Source organism: Pogona vitticeps, chromosome 5 (genome assembly GCF_051106095.1).
Source record: "Pogona vitticeps strain Pit_001003342236 chromosome 5, PviZW2.1, whole genome shotgun sequence".
Taxonomy (NCBI): domain Eukaryota; kingdom Metazoa; phylum Chordata; class Lepidosauria; order Squamata; family Agamidae; genus Pogona; species Pogona vitticeps.
Window position 1 is genome coordinate 114,756,677 of NC_135787.1, and position 21,411 is coordinate 114,778,087.

At 39.5% G+C, this 21,411-nt stretch overlaps 1 protein-coding gene across 50 annotated transcripts in view; it reads left to right on the top strand.

Moving 5' to 3' along the window:
- MAGI2 (membrane associated guanylate kinase, WW and PDZ domain containing 2) overlaps positions 1–21,411 on the top strand; it is an 889,129-nt gene that overhangs the window by 710,898 nt on the left and 156,820 nt on the right. For 42 of the 50 annotated variants that reach the window (XM_073000722.2, XM_073000721.2, XM_020789967.3 and 39 more), the window contains one exon: positions 18,764–19,399. The exons of the other annotated variants lie outside the window; for them this stretch is intronic. In XM_073000722.2, coding sequence (XP_072856823.2) covers positions 18,764–19,399 — 636 coding nt within the window. The remainder of the gene's footprint in view (positions 1–18,763; positions 19,400–21,411) is intronic. 50 annotated transcript variants of the gene reach the window in all.

Genomic DNA, 21,411 nt, shown 5'->3' on the forward strand with positions numbered 1-21,411 from the left:
TGCAGAATGGAAATACATTCTGGAGAAGGAGGGCATCGCATTACTTGATTATACATGATTTAAAAAACCCACCAAGGTTTGTAAATATCAGATTATCTAGACAGGGCAGACAGCACAAAATGTATTTATTTCCCTTATGGTATGAGTCACAGAAGTGTACACATGCCTTCTTTAAAAAAAAAAAAAACAGTGATTAATCTAAGGATGGATGGGCTTGTAATTTCCTTGAAGGTTGAGAAGGAGAGATAGAACAACTAAACTGGTTTTCCTGGTGCCTGGAATACTGTGAGTTGAATTGAGACTGTGAGCAAAACATATAGAGCGGGGGGGGGGGGGTATTTGAAATCCACCATGTCTTTTCCCCATCTTTCATAGTTTATTATTTTAATAGAAGAATAACAAAACAAAAATATTACAAGAGGAAATCCATACAGTCAGGACAGGGCCCATATATATATATACCAAAATGATATATAAGATAGATAAGATAGCCAGTGCTTCAGAGCATTAGCTGTGCTTACCAGGATTTCTGGGAGTTGTAGTCTAAGAACATCTAGGGATCCAAGGTTGAGAACCACAAGTCCAAGTGAAGCGTGTGTGGAGAAGAATCCCCATAAACAACAAAGGAATACCTTGCTTTCCTAATTTGTCATTAGTTTAGTAGCCTTACCTTCCAGGTGTTGTTGGACTTCCTGGCTAACCCGATATTTGAAAGTTGATTAACAAGGCTGTCGTCATCGTCATCATCGTCATCGTCATCATCACCTTTACTGCCATAAAAATGTACAGCAAACAGCAGTCCTCAAATAGATGGGGGATATATACCTTGTATGAAACAGATCAAAAAGCCTCAATGCAAGCAGAATATAGCAGTACATCATTGGTTGCTTTATGATTTTTGTTAAATCCAGCATTTTAAAAAACTACAGAATCTACCGGTATTTACTTTTTTGTAGGCTTCACAGATAAGCAATTCATTGAAGAACAGACACACAGAAATGAACTGGACCATGCAAGCAAGGCACAAAAATAGCCCAACAGATGAGTCTTTAGCTGCAACCTAGTAGCATAGACTTAACATGCAATCCTATCATTTTGCATTAATTGTGTCAAGAACATTGATCAAAGCAGGGGATCACGTCTGTGAAAATCATAGTAATGTTCCTTTGTGTTTTTTTATTTGCAAAATGTGTAAAAAATTGTGATGGAAATTAAAGTTGTCATCAACTAATTACTCATCCTATTCACTAATGGTGAATCATGAATATTGTTTCACTACAGCAACTGTCAACAGAATAAAAAGATCCAGTTACCTTGCTTAAAGAAATGACAAGCTAGTGAGATTTTCTAATGATATATGCAGATTAGTAGCACAGAACAGTTTTTTGAAATTTAACTTAAGTTTGAAATATCCCATCTTGCATTTCTGCTTTAATATTACGGTACTGTGTTTCCAGCAATTTTTCCGTTCTTTTATGACTTCACTCCTGATTTTTATTTATTTATTTATTTATTTATTTATTTATTTATTTATTTATTTATTTATTTATTTATTTATTTATTTATTTATTTATTTATTATATTTTATTATATTTTATTATATTTTATTTATTTATTTATTTATTTATTTATTTATTTATTTATTTAAAATACTTTTACCTTGCTTTTCTCCTTAAAAAGACCCAAGACAGCCTACAACAATTACAAGGAAATATTTAAAAACTAAAAACAGTAAATATACAAATATTTTTTAAAAATTAAACAAGTGTTATATTAAAAATGCTCAATAAAATCAATACTAAAAACATTTAAAAACACCAAATCACAAACATCCATTGGGGAAAAAAAACCCTCTCAGGTTGCTTCGCCCTCCCCCAGTTCAGATGAAAACTTTGGCTGATGTACTATGTTACCTTTAATCTGTAAGTTGAATCATGGCAACTGGACTTCTTTCTTGTTAGTTTGAAACATTTTGCTACTCATCCAAGTAGCTTCTTCAGTCTGAGGAGAGTTGGTAGGGGATCCCTGTGCGTTCCTAATCTTTCTGGGGAGTGATGAAAAGGCAGCATGATAAATAGGAGACATGCTGCCCTTTCATCTGTCCCCACACACCAGAAAGACCACTGTTAATGACTGTTAACGACCCATGGCAATGGGTGGGGAAGGACTGCAGAAGTGGGATTATCCCTCGAACCCCAGCTTCAGGATCTGTCCTCCCAGTGAGCACAATTCTAACTTCTACATTTTAACAATAATGTTATACTTCCATATAACTATGCTTTCACTCAAGGATGAACATGGCTGGTTCTGGTTTTTTTTTCACTTTGTGACCATTATGACTACAAACATCTCCACTGGAGTTTCTTTGGGCATCTTGCATGTGCAGACTCGTAGATTCATTTCAGTGCAGGATGGAACTAGTCCTCCATTAAAATACATGGACATCGCCATACATGTGTGAGAACTCCACTTATATCAGAAATCCATAGATGTCTAGTCTGTGGCCAAAAAAAAATGCATTAGGAGACTGATTGTGTGGATTTGGATCATTTCCAGGCTCCTCCAAATGCTAATGTAATTTGAGGTCTTTCAGAACTTGGAAATCAGCAAGATTCTTGCTCTTTATAATTCACTCATCTCATTATTTCAGACCAGTTCTCCTGGTCAGTCAGTCACTCGGTCAAGAATGTATTATGGTCCATGAACTAAATAAAACAACTGGATTTAAAGGCATACAGAATAATTTCATTTACATTAAAATGCATTTTGACAGACATGTACGCATGCATACATGCAGTGTGCAATAACACTATCCAAATCAGGTTAACTTTTAAGGCTTATTTTTATTGCAGCATACATTGCTTTTATTGCAGCATACATTACAGCATACAGTCTAAAACAAGACTGTTTCAGAGATGGGAAAAAATGTCTGCAACTAAATAAATTGTCAGCCATTGAATTGCTCAAGCTAGGAAGGAACATAAGAGAGGGGAGTTACTATGTAAGGCTACCATAAAAATTACAAAAAAGCAGGACTTAAAATGCCATTCCAAGGCATTCCTCTATTTTGAACTATAAGAAATTTTAGATAGTTAAAAGAAATCCCCTTAAATGAAAAAGAACCAATTTTAAAGATAGACAATACAAGCTGGTAAAAATGCTCTGGAAATCTGTATCTAACATTTGTTGTTGAATTATCATATTTCTTGTAGCTGTTTGTCTGTACCCTTCCCTTCTACCAAGGAGCTTAAGAGGATGTCTATGGAGTCCTTCTCCCCAATTCATCCTCAGAGTACTGTTGATGTGGTCCTGTCCCAGGTCCACCAATACATGACAAAACGGGATCTGAAATTAGTTTATTGTTTCCTTTAGTTGGGATAACAAGATAGATCAGCATCTATTGGTGATTTCTGAGTGATTCTCAATATATCTCTAAGCAATAGGACTTCAAACAACCAGAAGGTTTCCTTTCCCTTTACAAATCGGGTCATTGAAGTGAAGGAAAACTGGTGAGATAGGGTTTGTGTGAAAATTGCACGTTCTGTTTTGATTCATTCTGATTCATTCTGATCCTGGGAATTCTGAGTCTAAGCCTATTAAAGAAGAGGCACTTTCTGTCTTAACTCTGCTAAGCATATTCTGCTATGAACCATTGATTTGCATCTGATCCCAACTGGTGGGACCAAGACTCTAGCAGAAAAGCACACTGTGGATCCCTGAAACTGGAACTGTACTGTTTGTGCTAGTATTGCTCAAAGTTGTGTTCCTGCCTGGATCTGGTCAAGGCTATTATGAGTACACAGCTCAAGCAAGCTACCTTTTGGACCACAACTTCCTGCTACAACTTCCAGAATCCTTCAGCCAGTATAGCCATGTTGGTGTTAAGCGAATGCTGCGACCACATTGGTCTACTTGAAGTATGAACACTATTTCCGTATTCAGTCTTCCTTCTAAGAGTTTGGGATTTAAAAAAACCTAAATAGAAAAATTCATAGGAACATTACATTTCAAATAATATAAGGCTTATTCACATGAAAATAGAGGATTGCCAATTACAGTGGTGCCTTGACTTATGGAATTAATCCCTATGGGAACGGCAGCCGTAGGTCGAAATTTCCGTAAGTCAAAGCACCATTTCCCATAGGAATGCACTGAAAACGGATTAATCCGTTCTGGCCAAATCAAAAATACCCCCCCCAAAAAAATAAAATAAAACACTGCAAGCCCCTGGGCCTGCAAAAAAAAAACAAACAAACCTAAAAATAAACCTAAGCATAACTCCACCAGCCCAATCCCACCCTGAAAAGCCACCCAAAACAGTAAAAAAACAGTAAAAAGTTAAAAGCAGCACCTTACCTCCACTGCTTCTTCCCGGCCCTGGCTCCACCGCCACCGCAACCACCGCCATCCGGAGGCTTCAGCCTGGCTGGGGTGCTTCAGCCGCTCGCCCCTGGCTGCGGCAGAGGCAGCGGTCACCCAGCGCCGGGAGGCTTGAGCTGGCTAGAGTACTTCGGCCGCATGCCTCCCGGCTCACCTCCTGCTTACTCCGCGCCACCCTCTGTCCATGGCAGGAAATTCAAATGGCGGAGGGTGGCAAGGAGTGAGCGGGAGGCAAGCCAGGAGACAAGTGGCCAAAGCACCCCGGCCAGCTCAAGCCTCCTGGCGCTCCACTGCCTCTGCCGTGGCCAGAGGTGAGAAGCCGAAACACCCCGGCCAGCTTAAGCCTCCCTGCACTCCGCTGCGGCTGGGGGCGAGTGGCTGGAGCACCCTGGTAAGCTCAAGCCTCCCAGCGCTGGCTGATCACTGCCTCCGACGCTCCCGCTGCTGCCACCAGAGCACCCAGGAGGCTCAAGCCTCCCGGCTCTGGGTCACCCCTTTCCCTAACTGCTGGGGTGAAAGAGCTACAAAGAATCAGCCTCTTCGCCACCAACAGTTAGTAAATTTGAATTTCCCACCCTTTCCCCCTGCCTTTTTCCTTTCGTAAGTGGAAGTTCTGGCCACAACTCGAACCAAAATTTTGCGGCCGGAGCTTTCCATAACTCGAAATGTTTGTAAGCAGGGACGTCTGTAAGTCGAGGCACCATTGTAAATGTTTTTTTACATTTCATTGCTATTTCTTGTAATGTTTACTAAAATGAAATGCTATTTCTTGTAATGTTTAATACAAATGCAGTGGAGATCAAAATTCTAAGTATTTTGCCCTGTGCATTATCTAAATTTCAGTCACTTGTTTTAAAACTCTGCTTTATTCATGTGCCCATTAGAATCTCATGTATTTTTGAGTTTGAATTACGCAAACCTTCTGTTACTTAATTTAGGAGACAGGAAGTTTGCAGACATTATACAATGTTCACATAAGCAATTTCTTTCTTTGAAAAAAAAAAAGAAACAAAGGTAGCTTTTAATCAGTGTTTTTCTGGTGTATGAGAACATGTGCACCTGACTTAGCCGATTTAATTTGTTCCTTGTTATGCCTTTTGAGCAGCCTCTTAAAATCTATGGCGCAGATATATTTGCAGCTAAAAGAAGATGAAAAAAGCTGCTCCCATTTTCTACTGCTTAAATTCTCTGTACTTCTTCATGAAATGAACTTTGAAATTCATTAAGGATTAATCAGCTTCCTTTGCTAAATTCAGCTCCTATTTTTCCAGTTGGGCAGTGATAAAATCTGAGACTCAGCTGTCACCTTACATATCAAAATGCATATTTGAAGGGATGAAAACAGTAATATTTTCCTTATTTTTAACAGAGCAGTTTGATTCAAATTATCTTTGGATAATCTTTCTAGAAGGTGTAAAGTAATAGAAATAGGGTTACTAAGGATTTAATTTTTCATAGGGAAAATACTGAGGGAGATTTTTTTTAGTTCTTTGCACACGTTTTGCTTTAACCTATCAAGTGTAAATTATATGTAACAGGTTTATATTAGATATAAATTTAAAGGAATTTTTAAAATAAGATTACCTTTTGTGTGATATTAAGTCAAAGTTAAAATAACTGACTGACTGATGGGTGCATTGATGGATCTTTATTTCTTCCCCACTTTTCTCCCTGTTGAGGACCCCAAAGTGGCTTGCAAGTGATTTTGAAAACACAAATATCAAAACAGTTACAAATATGATAAATTACTTTATTTAAGAAACAATCATATTAATTTTAAAAACACTCAGTAAAGTCCCTTTAAACCCATTCAGAAACATATTTTAAACAAATTACAATGACAATTCCCCCCCTTAAAGCCCCTTTCTGAGCAACTTTATAGATTAAAACCTATCTGAAAAGAAAGGTATGAGTACCCAGCTTGCTGGGGGGGCAATGTGTAGCCTGTATAATTAAAATTGTAAACCGCCCGGAGAGTGCTTGTAGCGCTATGGGGCGGTATATAAGTCCAATAAATAAATAAATAAATAAATAATAAATTTGCCTGCTGGCAGAAGGACAGCAGGGAGGGGACCAGTCTGGTCTTCCATGAGACAGAGATCCGGAGTAGGGAGGGGCACAAAGTACTTTGTGCCTCTTCCTCATTAGTTGTCTGCTGCACATTCCCTCCCCCACTGGCTCACCCACTGACCTGCTGTTGTGTGCTTCTCCTTCCCTCTCCATCGTGCATTCTTCCAGTCCCGGCAGGAGCCCCGACTTCATTTCTCCACCTCCTCCAGCAGCTGGAGAATCCCCTGTCCCACCAACTCACCTGAGAGGCCAGCTGCTGGAGGAGGCAAAGAAGGGACCTCTGGGCTCCAGCCTGGACTGGAATATCATACAATGGGGAGGGATGGAGCGGTGTGCATCGGCAGGTCAGTGGGTGAGCTGGAGAGAGGAGGGGGAGGGAATGCATGGTAGCTGTGCTGCCATGCAGACAACTTATGATGAAGGGACACGAAGCACTAAACTATTGTGATTATGAATTAAATTACAGTGGTGTGGACACATTTTTAGATGTAAACTGTTAAAACTGGATATCTTAAATATGACTTTTAAAGGTGCCATTTTATTTATTAAAACCCAGGAAGAAGGGTGTGGATATTACATTAATTAATGTGAAAATTATTTTTAAAAATCAAAGCAGGAACATAAGATTTGCTGTATTGGATCATAGCAAACTCTGCTCCATATATTCTTTATCAACTTGAGAGCACAGAAGAATACTAATTATTCAATCACATTAAAATATTATTACACAGAATGATGTTGTCTGTATGACTTCAAGTGCAGTGTTTTGATCCTACACTACTATAAAAGATGTATGTGATTAAACTTAAGAATTATCTCATGACTCTTTCTGTAGACATTATTTAGGATGTCTAAAGCAATCTAAGTTTTTGAAGGCTTACTGTTTTTATTGGGGCCGTGTAGGCAGCCCCCTGGGGGTGGGGCCTAGGGGGTGGGACTTTCTGCTTTAAAAGAGCATGTCCCAGGACCCTGGACCCTTTTCCCTAGGAAGCTTGGCTGAGGGTGAAGGCCAGGTATGTTTGCATGGATGTTTTGCTGAGGTTTTTTTCTAGGGTTTCTTTTTGTCTCCTCACCACATGGCCTGGGGGTGGGGCCTAGGGGGTGGGACTTTCTGCTTTAAAAGAGCATGTCCCGCGCACCGTTCTCAAATTCTATCTCTGGCCTTAATATGGTAAATAGGAAATCCAATTAGATTTGCATAAACCTGGGAGGCAGGAAAGTTTTAAGGGTGAGATCATACTTCCACACTAATAAAGAGCAGGCCGGGTAGGTGGGGCTCGTCAGCCATGAAGGCAGCCCATCTAGGAGAAGGAAAACTCCAATTTCAAACCTCCACTGCCTTGTGGCTATATCCACTCATGGAAAAGGCTTCAGGAGTTAACCTAGAGGAAAAATCCAGAGCTGGAGTCCCGAAGGCAGCTCGTGTCATTCTGCCAACTCCTGCGACATTGCTGGAACCAGTTGTATTGGCTCTTGCCTTTCCATTGGACCATTTCAGCAATGTGGAGAGGGGGGATCTGCTGCTTGGGTAACAGCCTATCCTCTATATTACCTTACTCGGGCTTCATGCTCTGGAGAAGACATTCCTCAATTCAGAGCATGTCACGATAGTCTCTCGAGACTGAAGGATGCCTATGATGATGTAGGCAGCCCATGGTCCAAGCAAGGAAGCTACCCCAAACTAGAATTTGGGGATTGAGCCACCACTGTGGGGCACTGTAATTGCACTGGGTACGGGACATCCTATCCATGTTGCAAAATAATAATGATTAGATTGAGTTATTAGGTGCATTGGTTAAAATATCCATTTAGTTAGGCCTCTCATCCTGGTACATTTCCTTTATCTTCTATGTCACACCACTTTGGCTTCTCCTGTTTGGCAGGCTGTTTGGCAGGCTTTACTGGTCGGAAAAAGTTGAATGCTTTGGGAGAATTAAGGCACAGACTTAATTCACAGAGTTTACCAGGAACAGATCGTTCCAATAAGACCAACTTCCTGTCTCATAACCACTGAAAGGATTTTGTACTCAACTAAATTAGAAATTTAATTTTCTGTTGTAAAACTGGTCAACATTTCAGGTTAAATTATACACTTTTTGGAGTGTTGCAGTGGCTAAATTTCCCTCTTTTCCATCTCAGTTCATTTATGGCCATTTCTTGTTTCCCTTTCCCACCGAGCTGTTTCTGAGGAGAACTGAGAATTGCAGGGCAGCACAGCTAAGAAAGCAGTTAAAGATTTTCATCTGTTGAGGATACATGGCTTCTTGCCAGGCTTCCTGGGCAGTTACAGTGGCTGCTTTGTAGTTACCTCATGCTCTGTCATTACTCCTGTGAGCTTTTAGGCTGCTGGGAGGCTAGCTGAGCTACTTCCCTGCTGCTCAAAGCCGTTACCTAGATCAGTGTGAAACTTCATGGGGAGAAACAACACCATAGCTTCTTGAGTAGTGTGTTATAAATGCCGATCTCTTTACCTTTAAAAAATGTGTACGCATGCATGCCTGTCCACATGTGTGCTTTTTCCACATGTGGTAAGACATTTCCAAGTGATTCTAAGCAGTGGAGCAAGTGTGGCAGATAATGTTTGCTATGGTTTTCAAATCCACAGATGCTTTGTCCTGCAGTTCACTAGCCACAAGGTTTGTTTTTTTTATGATAAACGGCTTCCAAACGTCAAGCCTTATTTACTTAATGGGTATGAATGCTTCCTTAGCAAGTAAAACTGTTGTTATTTCAAGCAGTCTTTATTTGAAAAGGTTTATTATTTCAGTTTCTAATATATTAGCAGAGCTCAGATTTCAAGGACCATTTCTTTGCCTGGAATCTGTAAAGGGGACCTGCCTCCTCTTTACACTCTAGCTTTTTTTTTGTTCTACCTTTGTGCTGTCTTTGCAGTTTTAATCCACACTGTTTCATGTTTATCACATCAGCAAATAATCAAAGACTTTAGAATCTCCTAATTTATTTTATTCTTCTTTTCCTACAAAAAAAAAGAGAGAGAAGAGTTAAATGCTCTCATTTAAATAGATCTCACAACCGTATGCAGAACACAATAGAAATGTAAATGGCCTCTCTGACTAATCCATATCTGCCTGGGCGTAATTACCAGGTGCATGCTGGTTTAGCACAAAATTTTTGAAAATCCAGCTTTTTTAATTAAAATATGTGCATAGGGTAGAAGCAGTATTACACCAGGTTTGTATAAAAGAAAAAGGGAAGGCTATGTATAATGACTGCTCCACAGAGGAAATATCTGCTTCCTGTTCTTCTTTACACTCAGCAGCCACATTTTAAATTGACAACAAATAAACCCCAAAGTCCCTTTACCTTTATAAAAATTATTCTGTATTCCTTTTAGGATTGGGGTTTTTTTTTTTTGTCCCAGCCCATATGTGCCAAGGAGCTGCAGAAAGTTATTTGAACCACCTTCTGCCACAACAGTGTGACAAGCACAGTAACCTAGCAGAAGCAAGAGAAGACTATCCAACAATCTTTTTCTTTAAAAAAAGGAAAAGTGCTGCTTTTATTTTTCAGAGTTGCAAAATCTTTTTCTTTTAATACTACTGTACTTTTATTTTTCAAAAATGTCTCAAAGCATTTTGAGCTTTGCAGGTCTTTTCGAAAGGTACTAAAAGAAAAATAAATAAATCAGCATACATACTAGAATATATTATTCCCACTGGTGTTTTACAGGTTTAACACTCCAAACACAATTGTATTTTCCATAAAGTTGCAACTATTGTGTTTATACTGATTTTGAATTACTACTTTTCTACGGTTTTGTTATAGCTATTTTTGTCCAGTTTCTAGTGTAGATGAACCGACCGTTCCTGCTTCTAGGTGGCTGCCTCAGAACTTCACCAGTGAGAGCTGGCAAAGAGCATCCCTCTCTAGCTTGAGGTGCCACTTACCTGTCTTCAATTGGCACATGTGTATCTGCATTAAGCTACCACTGCAGTTGGCATGATGTCCTGTCCTGATATGCCTTAATTCATTTGAGCAGGCTCTTAATGTGTGGCACCTTTCTGGATCAACACATACAGTTAAACCTAGTTGATCTGCTACTTGTCAGAATTTGGATTTCATCATTTTGCAACCTATTGGCCAGAATTGTTTTGCCCTTGCTGGTTGATAGCAAATCACTTCCAAGAGTTTTTCCCAATCTGATGCACTTCAGATATTTTGGACAATACTTTCTAGCATTCCTGAACATTGGCCACGATGAAATCCAAAATATTCAGAGGTCATGTGTTCTAGAAATACTGGTCTCCTGCATTCCACTCAGTAGCTTATCAGTAGATTCTTCTAACCTATTACCTCCAGAACTTTGTGTCAACTTTTATTTTATGTGACCATGTTCATTGTTTCTCAGGTTAAGGATTATAATACCAGCTTTCAGGCATTTCACTCTGTGCAGAATGATAGAAGGAGGTGATTGGGGTAGCATTTTGTTAGTATGAGGGTGCGACTACAAAGAGAAGTTTTCCCCATGTTTATTCAACTTGATTGGGCATAATAAAACCACATTGGTAGGATTTTCTGCTGCTCAGATAGTTTTAATTATTTACATAGTAAATGATTATTCCTAGAGTCTCAACCACATAATATTTTCACCTGGATCAATAGCTTCCTAGCAATCAATAGGGGTGTGGGGGGCGATGCAGTGTCCTGGAGTGATGTTTTGAGGTGATACGTTCGGCAGAGTGGGAAGGTTATATTTTTTCAATTTTTAAATTTTTTCTGTCGTACAATAGTGCAACAAGTTTAGCATGGCTTTCTGTCCTCCCACCTCCCTCCCAATGACTCTAAGCAAAAAAACAAGTCACTGAATCCCTTCTCCTCACATTTTGTCTTGCATGTAATCTTGTTCCTGTTCATTTCTGAATAAGCAGCAAAGAAAGAAAGAAAGTATTCCAGCTTCTCCACCCCTTCCCTTCATCCTCTTTTACTTTATTTTTTCTTTGTAAGTGACATAGCAGTTATCTGATGCAGCAGTAAATTTGACATGCATAATAAAAAAATTAGAACACTTGTTTGAAGGAGGGGAGAAAAGAAGTGCTCAGTTGAGGGGAATCATCCTGTTATAATACTGTGCCTTGCTTTAAGCATCACCATAGACATCCCTTGGCTGCCCGTTGCATCAGGATATGCAATAATTCATGTCAGAAAATGGAGAAAATGGATCCCAGCAGAATTGGAGCAAAATAAACCACCTCCGCCATCTGAACAAAAAGCTATGATTCTTCATGTGAAAGATTGGTTTCCCTCATGCTTTACACCATGTAATCACGAGTAAATAATCTGATTTTAATCATGCCAACTCCAACACAAACTGTGAGGTAAACTGACAATGTAGTTTCACCTCCAGAAACATAAATGGCTCATGACTGGAACAGGAATAGCTGCTGGAAATTTTGGGATGAGACTCGCTCATCTCTCAATCCATAAGCCACCGCTGGAGAAAATAATTCACAATTTTTAAAAGCCAGCTAAAAACTTGGCTATTCAAGCAGGCCTTCCCTCCAGCCAATTAAGTCTTTCTTATTTTTCTCCCCTTTTATGCTATGCCATTTTGGTAATCTTCAAATTATTTGTCCAACTGTAATTCTAATTTTATAATTTTATATATTTTATATATTATATTGTTCTGTTTTATCTATGTAAGCCACCCTGAGTAGACACGGTCTAGAGGGGCGGGGTAAAAGTCCAATAAATAAATAAATTTCTGGTTTGCCTGCCGATTCTTATGAAGAGATTTGAACCTCAAGGGAGAAGCAGGAACCCTCGTTGCACAAGAAGCTAGAGAGGCCTGAAATTAATTACATCAGGCAGAATTTGAGGGCATGATACTTTTTTTGAGTAGACAAGCAGCAAACAGTTCTGTGGATTTCTTCTTTTCCATTGTGCCTACTTAATTCTACAGATGGCTGTAAAAATATCATTTATTGTATTATTGAGTTAATCACAGAGTGGTGAGTGTAAAAAGTGCAGCTGTTTCCTGATCAATAGCTGCTGCTTTAATAGACATTAAATTCTCAGAGATGACGCGTGGAACATTTTTGCATTCATCTCTGGAGGAATGTAGTGATGCCTTTTCTTGACACATAGTTTAAGCAGGTTGACAGAAACATGGAGTGTAGGCATCCTTCAGTCTCAAGAGACTATGGTAATGTGCTCTGAATAGAGGTCAGGGAACAGCATCTAGTGTGACTGAGAAGGCCAATTCGAGAGTGACAATCCCTCCCACACTGAAGACAAATACAATATGTCCCCTGTCCAGCTCCCTGATTTTGCTGATTTCAGGACTGTCTTTTTGCCTCTACCTGCTGGACAAGGGTCTCTTCTAATTCAGGCTGAAAGCTCAGACGTCAAAGTTTCCCATCTGTTGAGGCCCATTCCTAAGGCCTTCAGATCCCACTTGCAGATGTCCTTGTATCGCAGCTGTGGTCTCCCTCTGGGGTGATTTTCCTGCACTAATTCTCCATACAGGTGCCGTACTCCTTCTCCAAGAACCTTTGGAATTCAACCATCAGCAATTCTCACAACATGCCCAAGCCAACATAGACATCGCTGTTTCAGTAATGTATATATGCTAAAAATTCCAACTCGTTCTAGGACTACTCTATTTGGAACTTTGTCCTACCAGGTGATACCAAAAATGTGTCGGGGACAACACATATGTAACATGTTCACCTTCCTCTCCTGCTGTGCACAAAGGGTCCAGGACTCACTGCAGTACAGGAGTGTACTCAGGACACAGTCTCTATAGACCTGGATCTTGGTATATGCTGTCAGCTTCTTATTGAGCCGTACTCTCTTTGTCAGTTTAGAGAACATGAAATCAATGGGATGTGTTAGTCGTGAGGAGCAAAAATGGAAAATTTGGGGGTGGGGGCTTTAACTCCCACAATGCCTCAGCCAGCATATTCATAACTAAATTCACCTCCAGTTGGATTCATTGGAAACAGAGGGATGGTCCAGTTGGGCATATGGTTCACTATTCATTGATGTTGCACTATGTAACTTCATTTAACAACAACAAAAAAGAAATGTTGCTGCAGCCCACTGAATGATGGTATCAGTAAAACTCAGGGAAGGGAGCGGAAATGATATTAATTGAAAGAGGGTCAAATTGGAGTTCTCCAAAGACTTGTCTGGACCCTTTCCATGGGGGAAGACATGTTGATCAGTGTGAGTGAAAGGATCATTCAAGTGTGAGATAAAATAGACTGCGTTAAAGATAAGAACCTTTTAAGCATAAACCAGTTAGCTCCACCTCCCTCCATCTGGACATGTCCTGATTAAAATTAATTTAGTCTGGATCCAACCCTCCCTCCTTAACATGTAAGCGCTTCCACTGTGGTGTGAGAAATGGCCTTTTGTTCCTTCTTCTGCTTTCTCCTTTTCCCTTTTTAACCTGTAAACTGTCAAGTATTTCATTGTGATTCCATGTAGGCATTTAGTTTTATTCCATAAAGTCACTCCACTGATTTATCTGTTTGAAATGGTTTGTGAAAAGAGGCGAAAACATTTCCTGTGCTTGCCCAGTGAGAACGATTAGGAGCTGTATATCACTGACAACCCACTCTCACAAGCAATATTCAGGTACGCCATACCCTGCTTTTATCTAACATTGGAGCAAGGGAGCCCCTGAACTCTCCCATCTCTGTTGTTACAGGAACATGTGACATATTTTGTATTCGGCAATTTCACATCTGTCCTTGAAATATTTGTGGATGGAACCCATCTGGAACTGGTGGTTTGTAATTTTTTTGTTTGTTAGACTGTAGAACTTCTCTTATCACGACTTTTTTACACATGTGCCCTATATCTTCTGTAGAAAAGACAGATGAAAACAATTCATGTAGATTTCTTTGCCCCCACTGAGCACTCCTTTAATTTTGTGGGAATCAACCCTAGCCAGTTTTCTCTTCCTAATATATTTAAAGAGTTATTTATTGTCAGTCTTGGTGTCATTAACAACTGACTCATCAAAATCCTTTTTTCTTTTTTGTTTTTGTTTTTTAATCTTATATTATTTGTTTGTAATTATTTTGTCCATGTTATATTCCTTTTTGTTTCTCTTGTTTGGGCAAGATTTCAGTTTGTAAAATTAACTTTCTTCCCTCTACTACCTTTCTTGATACTACTTGTTAATCACACTGGTGCCCTCTTCCACATTGTGCTGTGAGCTCTTACTTGTAGTATACGCTGTAGCTGGGCCTGGATTGTGATTAACTAACAATCAATTACTCCACAAAGATTTCACCCTTTTCACTTTTCCTTTCATCTTCTCTGCAATAGTTCCTTCCTTTGGGAAAAGGTTTTTCATTCAAAGGCAAAGTGACTGTTACAGTTCCTCTACACATTCTACTTTATATAATGAATTAAATATGATGGTGTTGCAGCACTCTTCTCTTTTGGTTCCACAACACTCACTAGTTTTGCACTAGGTACTGGATTACACTGGTTTAGATTACATCTAGAAGAGTCACCTCCCTGCAAATGGTTCTGTTCCAGAGTAATTTAGAATATTATGGCTGTAATGACTGGAGCACAGATTTAGATTTCTGTCAGTGTAAGAAAACAGAAGACGCTATTTATGAATTTATATTTATTTATTTGTTTAATTAAAATATTTTTATCCCATCTGTCTCCTTGAAAAGAACCCAAGTCAGCTTGCAAAAATGAAAGATAATATTTAAAGTTGAAAACAATGAGTATAAAACAGTGGTTAACATCATTAGAAGAACAATGACTAAGGAAACAGGCAATATTAATAGGCAATATTAAGGCAAAGATCAATAAGTATACATTTTTTTAAAAAAATGTCACTGAGAAATGGAAAACACAAACATGGAAAACACAAATAGTACTAAACATCCAGTCAAAGCAGTAATGCATAACAATCTATCTAACAATCTCACACAGGTAGCTGGTTACTAAATAAAGACTTGCCTGAAGAACAAGGTCTTTGCCTGCTTGCAGAAGGACAGCAAAGATGGAGTCAGTGTGGCCTCCAGTGGGAAGGGAGTTTCAAAGTCTGGGAGCAGCAACAGAGAAGGTCCGCTCCTGTGTCCCCATCAGACACACCTATGGAGAAAGGCCTCTCCTGATGATCTTAACACCCAAGCCAGCTCATAATGGGCAATACGGTCTTTGAGATAGCTTGGACCCAAGCCATTTAGGGCTTTATGAATAGACTTTCTTCTCTGGATATTTCTCTGATTTCATTCTCGTCTTAAAATCATCCAGACTATTTTTAGTGAGTGGGATGGTAGCATGTCTTGAGAACTAAGTCACTTTTGGGGCCTGGTATTTTGACGTGCAGTCATTCTATGGATTATTCAGCACACTTTAAGATTTCCTGTTTATCTGACATTACGCGCTCTTCGTTATACAAAGTGATACTACCTTTCTTACTCATTTCTTGTCAGCTTTCTGACAATGTTAAAAATATTTTTATTTTGTAATGTTAAATGCCAGCAGTATTTTAGGTTAAGGCTAACTCTTTGTATATCCCCAGCTTATCTAAAATGTTTCCCAATGCCTAATATGCCTAAAGCCCTCCTCTTCATACCATTGTTATTGCCAGGCTTCAACCTTGCCTATGTAGCTTAACTTGGATATAGGACAAGTTACATTTCATTGAAAACGTCCTTGGCTAGCTTTACCATTCATTGAGTTCTTCAAATTGAGTCATGGAACCAAAAACTTTGCACCAGGTTGATGTCTACATGCCCATAATAAACCCACGTGGTCTACAAAATTATAAAGAAACTACCTGAATGTGTTTCTTATGATCAACTCTCTCACAGCCACAAATTAGTATATGTTTGCCCACCAAACTATGGGTCCTTACTCACTCTCTTAAAGAGTGCCGTACTCCTTCTCCAAGAACCGAATTATTTCAGGACTACACAGGAGTAATCATCCTTTGTCTCTGCCTCACTCAGCTTCTCCAGCTCAGCAATCCCGGTTCCAAGGGAATATGTTTCATGTCTCAGGTCTAGGAGATTATTGCACCAATTTTGTGTACCAGGCAGATAACACTATGTGATAGAGCAATAAACTGGCCATCTTCCACCCCCCACTGTTTTGATACATTTTGAGCTAGTTTTCTTTTTCTTTTCTTTTTTCATCATTATTATCACCAGCACACCATCATAGACTTTTAAAACAGTTTATATACCAGGAAGAGGAAGTTACTTACTGGGCACAGGTGAGAAAAGGAGAACTGACGTACTCTCTGTCCCCTGTTGCTAAACTTGCACACACTCGTTTGTGGGGTGCTGGTGGTGCTGCTCTTCCTTTTCCTCCTCCTTCTTAAGCCTGGTACAGTGGTGCCTCGCATAGCGAGGTTAATCCGTTCCGGATTAACCCTCGCTATGTGAAAACATCGCTGAACGGATCAAGAAAACCCATTAAACGATGTTTAATGCATTCCAAATGGGCCGAAAACTCACAGTTCAGTGATGTTTTCCTATGGCCGGCAGCCATTTTTGCGCCCTCCCCTCGCTTACCGAGGGTGCGAAAACGCTGCGCGCGGCCATTTTGGGGCTTCCAGTGGCCATTTTGGAGCTGCCGAACAGCTGATCCGCGGGTCACAAAGCGAAGGTCAGTAAGCGTTCGCTTACCGACCTTTGCTATGCAAGTTTCGCCCACTGGGGCCATCGCTTTGCGATCGCAGTTGCGATCGAAAAAACCCCCTCGCTATGCGGATTCATCGTTCTACGGTGCGCTCATTAAGCGAGGCACCACTGTACTTTGTCACTGGTGCTGAGACACACTACCATTAGAACTCCTAGCTGGTCTGGTTGAAGTGGGCTCCTGCAATAGTCCTGTCTACATTTTATAGTCCTGTCTACATTTCCCTGCAGCCAGCTGGATTAGAAGCTTCAGCTACTAGTCTCCAGTAATCTCCAATCAATGGGAGAGCTAAATTATTAGATCCTGGACATGGGTACTTTATTTCAAGACAGAGGATAATGGACAGGTGTTGAAGAAAAAGATAAACCTCAACAGGCTCTGGAAGAGATGTTAAACTCCCCTGGGAATGTAGCTAGCTAAGTCACTATAGATTCAGTGTGTGCTTTATAGACTTACCTTCTGGTATTTAATGCTGCTTATGATTTATGAACTACATACATTAAATCAGCAGGAGCACTTCTCCTTGCACAAGTGCATAGCTCATGTGCATGCCTCACTACCTTTTAATTTTGGAATGGGAGTCAATGTGTTTCTCCTCTGGGGCTACTTTTCACAATCAGTACCTCCTGCAGAAGGATAATCAGATGAATCCATCCCCTGACATCATGATTTGTGTTATTAGGCCTTGTCACAGTACAGAGCTTGCATCTGAGGGGAATCTCTTCTCTGTATTTGTGTCCCTATTATATGGTGGCTTCTTGATGCTGAATAGCCATTTTAAATTAGAAGGCTTTATGTTAGCAAACTCAGCTTATCACCCAAGGCCAGTGAGATGGGAAATTCACTGTCCATAATCAGCTGTAGATCACTGATAAGATCTTAGAATGGTTTTAGCTGGGCGCTGTAGATCATAAGCAGTGTTTTGTCACTTTCCCTTCAGGGTCACTCTTGAAGTAGGTTATTTTTAACTGCAAGTTATGGCCTTGTTGGTGTGCTTTTTCATTTCATCAGATATATACTGTACTGTTTAAAAGCTTTTTGTGAATCTTTAAAGTGCAAGACCTGTTTGCAGCTGGAGTAAATGCAATTGTATTAGAAGGCTTGACTGTGGTTCTTGTGATACTCTCCTAGCTGTAGAGTAGAAGTATGTAGATATATTTAGCCTTCAATACATCTGAGTTATATGTATTGGGTTTAATAGTGGATACTGGGACAAAGCGATCATCACATTCTTACTTAGAATATCTGTGACTAAAAGTTTATTCTTCATTTTTTGTGAGAATAAAATATATGAGCATGTCAGATGTAAAATGATGGTGAATTCTGATGTGCACAGGCTTAGATGTTAGCTAAAATAAGCCAGCCTGAAATATCAGGTCCTGTAAGGGGAAAACATAAACTGCAGCTTTGTGCATAAAATAATAAGTTATCTTTTTCAAGTCTTTATTTTTCATTAAGAAATATTTCTAAACTTGAGACAAAGTCTCAAGACACCAGCATTATTTTTGCAGGCAAACACAACTGCAGGACCAGTTGTTTTAAACTGATTGCAACCGAAGCTGCAGTAGAGTGGTGATCCATCTTGGAGATCCCAAATTAATTCATTTTTTAAAGTTCAGGGCTAGTTGAAGTTTTCTCATGACTTTATTTTTTTTTCTCTTTCTAGGTGATGTCATTGTCTATATTAATGAAGTTTGTGTCCTTGGGCATACTCACGCAGATGTAGTCAAACTCTTCCAGTCTGTTCCCATTGGTCAGAGTGTCAACCTGGTGCTTTGTCGTGGATACCCTCTGCCCTTTGATCCTGAAGATCCTGCCAACAGCTTGGTGCCACCACTTGCAGTCATGGAGAGGCCTCCAGTAGTAGTAAATGGAAGACATAACTATGAAACTTATTTGGAATACATTTCTAGAACTTCTCAGTCTGTTCCAGATGTAACAGATCGGCCACCACATTCCTTGCACTCCATTCCAGCAGATAGTCAGCTTGATAGCACATTCCCACCACCCGCTCATGATGATAATGTTTCAATGGCTTCTTCGGGGGCCACGCAAGCTGAACTCATGACCTTAACCATTGTGAAAGGGGCCCAGGGCTTTGGCTTCACTATAGCAGACAGTCCCACAGGACAGAGAGTGAAGCAAATTCTAGACATTCAGGGGTGCCCTGGTTTATGTGAAGGTGACCTCATTGTTGAGATCAACCAGCAGAATGTACAGAACCTGAGCCATGCAGAAGTAGTGGATATACTTAAAGAATGTCCAGTTGGAAGTGAGACTTCTTTGATTATCCATAGAGGAGGTAAGTCTAGAAAGTCTGCACAATTGCAATAATATGTATGAAAGGATCTAAAATATGTTTGCTATATTACTGTGTGCTAAATGAATGAAAATTCTTCTTCTGGAAAAAAAAATGCCAACATAATAAGGCACACGGGGAAGATGTAGTGCTATAGTATAAACCACACCCCCTCTTTCTTATGTTTCAGGACATTAAGCACTCATGAGCATTTTTGTCTCTGTAAGTGGAAATGAAGGTGTTTCTGATTGTTTCAAACCCTATTCGCCAAACCCATCCCATTCCTCTGCATGACATCTATGTATGTAGAACGTTTGGGTTTGCCCAGTGTTGCAGTATTTAAGTATAACTTTCATATGTGGACTGGAAATCTAATGATTACCAGTATGTTAGCTAAAAATCCCTGGTTTCTCCAGAAGCCAAGTTGTTTGTGTTATACATACACATATAAAACTTTTACAGGTGTTAGACATAGCAGTTGGTTCTAAGAGCATTCTCTGATTTGGAAATTTTAATGTCTGATTCAATCTATTTTAGGAGGTTTGATAACACATTTGATCATGATACCTGTGGCATAAAACATATTATTACTTATATCTATAATAATACATGAACAATTACTCCAGATTAGTTTTAATTAGAAGCTATCCCATGAAATCAAAATTGATGGAGACATCCCCCTAAAAGAAAAGTAATTGTAATACGCAGATCTGAGGAGAAGTCTAAATTGGTCCTAAATGAACTGTAGTCATTAAAGTGAATTTCAGCACTTCTATTAAACAATAAATGGTAAAGTGCAGCACATGAAAAAACATACAACCTATGACTTAATTTAAGTAATAAGAGATTAAGCATCCTTACAATATGTTTTTTCATACAGAGAGAAAAGGTTACTTCCCATCTTGAAACCATTATTATCCAGTGCAAATTGCTGGCATGTTGGGCACATTGTAATGTGTGCAGGCCATGTACTTTAAGCAAAGGCCTTGATTATCCTTACATAGGGTCAACTGTCAGTTCAGTCCTCCCCAATTTCACTCCTACTTCTGGGGAAAGTCAGTGGCTGGGGGAAGATGTCGGCTGAGCAAGACACATGATTAACTTGGAAGAAATTCATTCAATTAACATGAGGATGTAACTATCTGGGGACATGGATGGCTTATTGTGTGGAGAGAGGTTGCTGTTTGACTTCTCAGTGAATCCCACCATGTCCTATTCTGTGAAAAGGGGGGGGGGCAAGACTGAGACCAACTTGGACCAGCTAGCCAAAAACAACAATCAGTGAATAAAAGCCCTGCTAATTTAGATTTGAAAATGATAAAAGGGGGGAATGTATATAAACAAGATCCAGTGCTGGTAGAACAGTGGTGTGTAAGATCCAGAAGAGGGGTGGTTTCCCTTCCCATTACAGCCTCCCAAGCAGCCCGAAAACTACCTCCAGAAAACTGGGAAACCTTCCAGAGTCAATTTTCAACTGGCAAAGAGAGCAAGGGGAAGGGGAGAAAGGAGGAAAAAAATCCATTGCAATCCATTGATGTTGGATTTAGCCCTTTATAAAGAGAAGGTTTGAACAAATACCATCTGATAATCTGAGGTTTAGTTTCACTTTTTGTTTGGTTCTTGTTCCTATATATTGCCAAAACTGGATTCTAAGGTGCAGTTGGGTAGATGGGGGGTAAGGATAATTTAGTACTTACTGTATGTCATTGGTGCCGGTGAGGTTTTTTTCTATTAAAAAAAACCCCACTCTATATCTTTGCAAATAACTGCTGAATCATGTCAATAATAAGCAAACTAATCCCATATCTCAGCTGTAAGAATTAATTAAGTCCTGCTGATGTAATGTAAAGAGTTTGTACAGTACCTTGAATATATTTGGTTGACTGTGGTAGGATGGCTGCAGCAATCATAATCACTTCCATATTGATCAATAATTTCATTAGGGAAGAGTACCTGTTTGCTTCCATCTGTGGTTAATGATCATTTTGGCAGCAGTCAAGAAATGAATAATAATT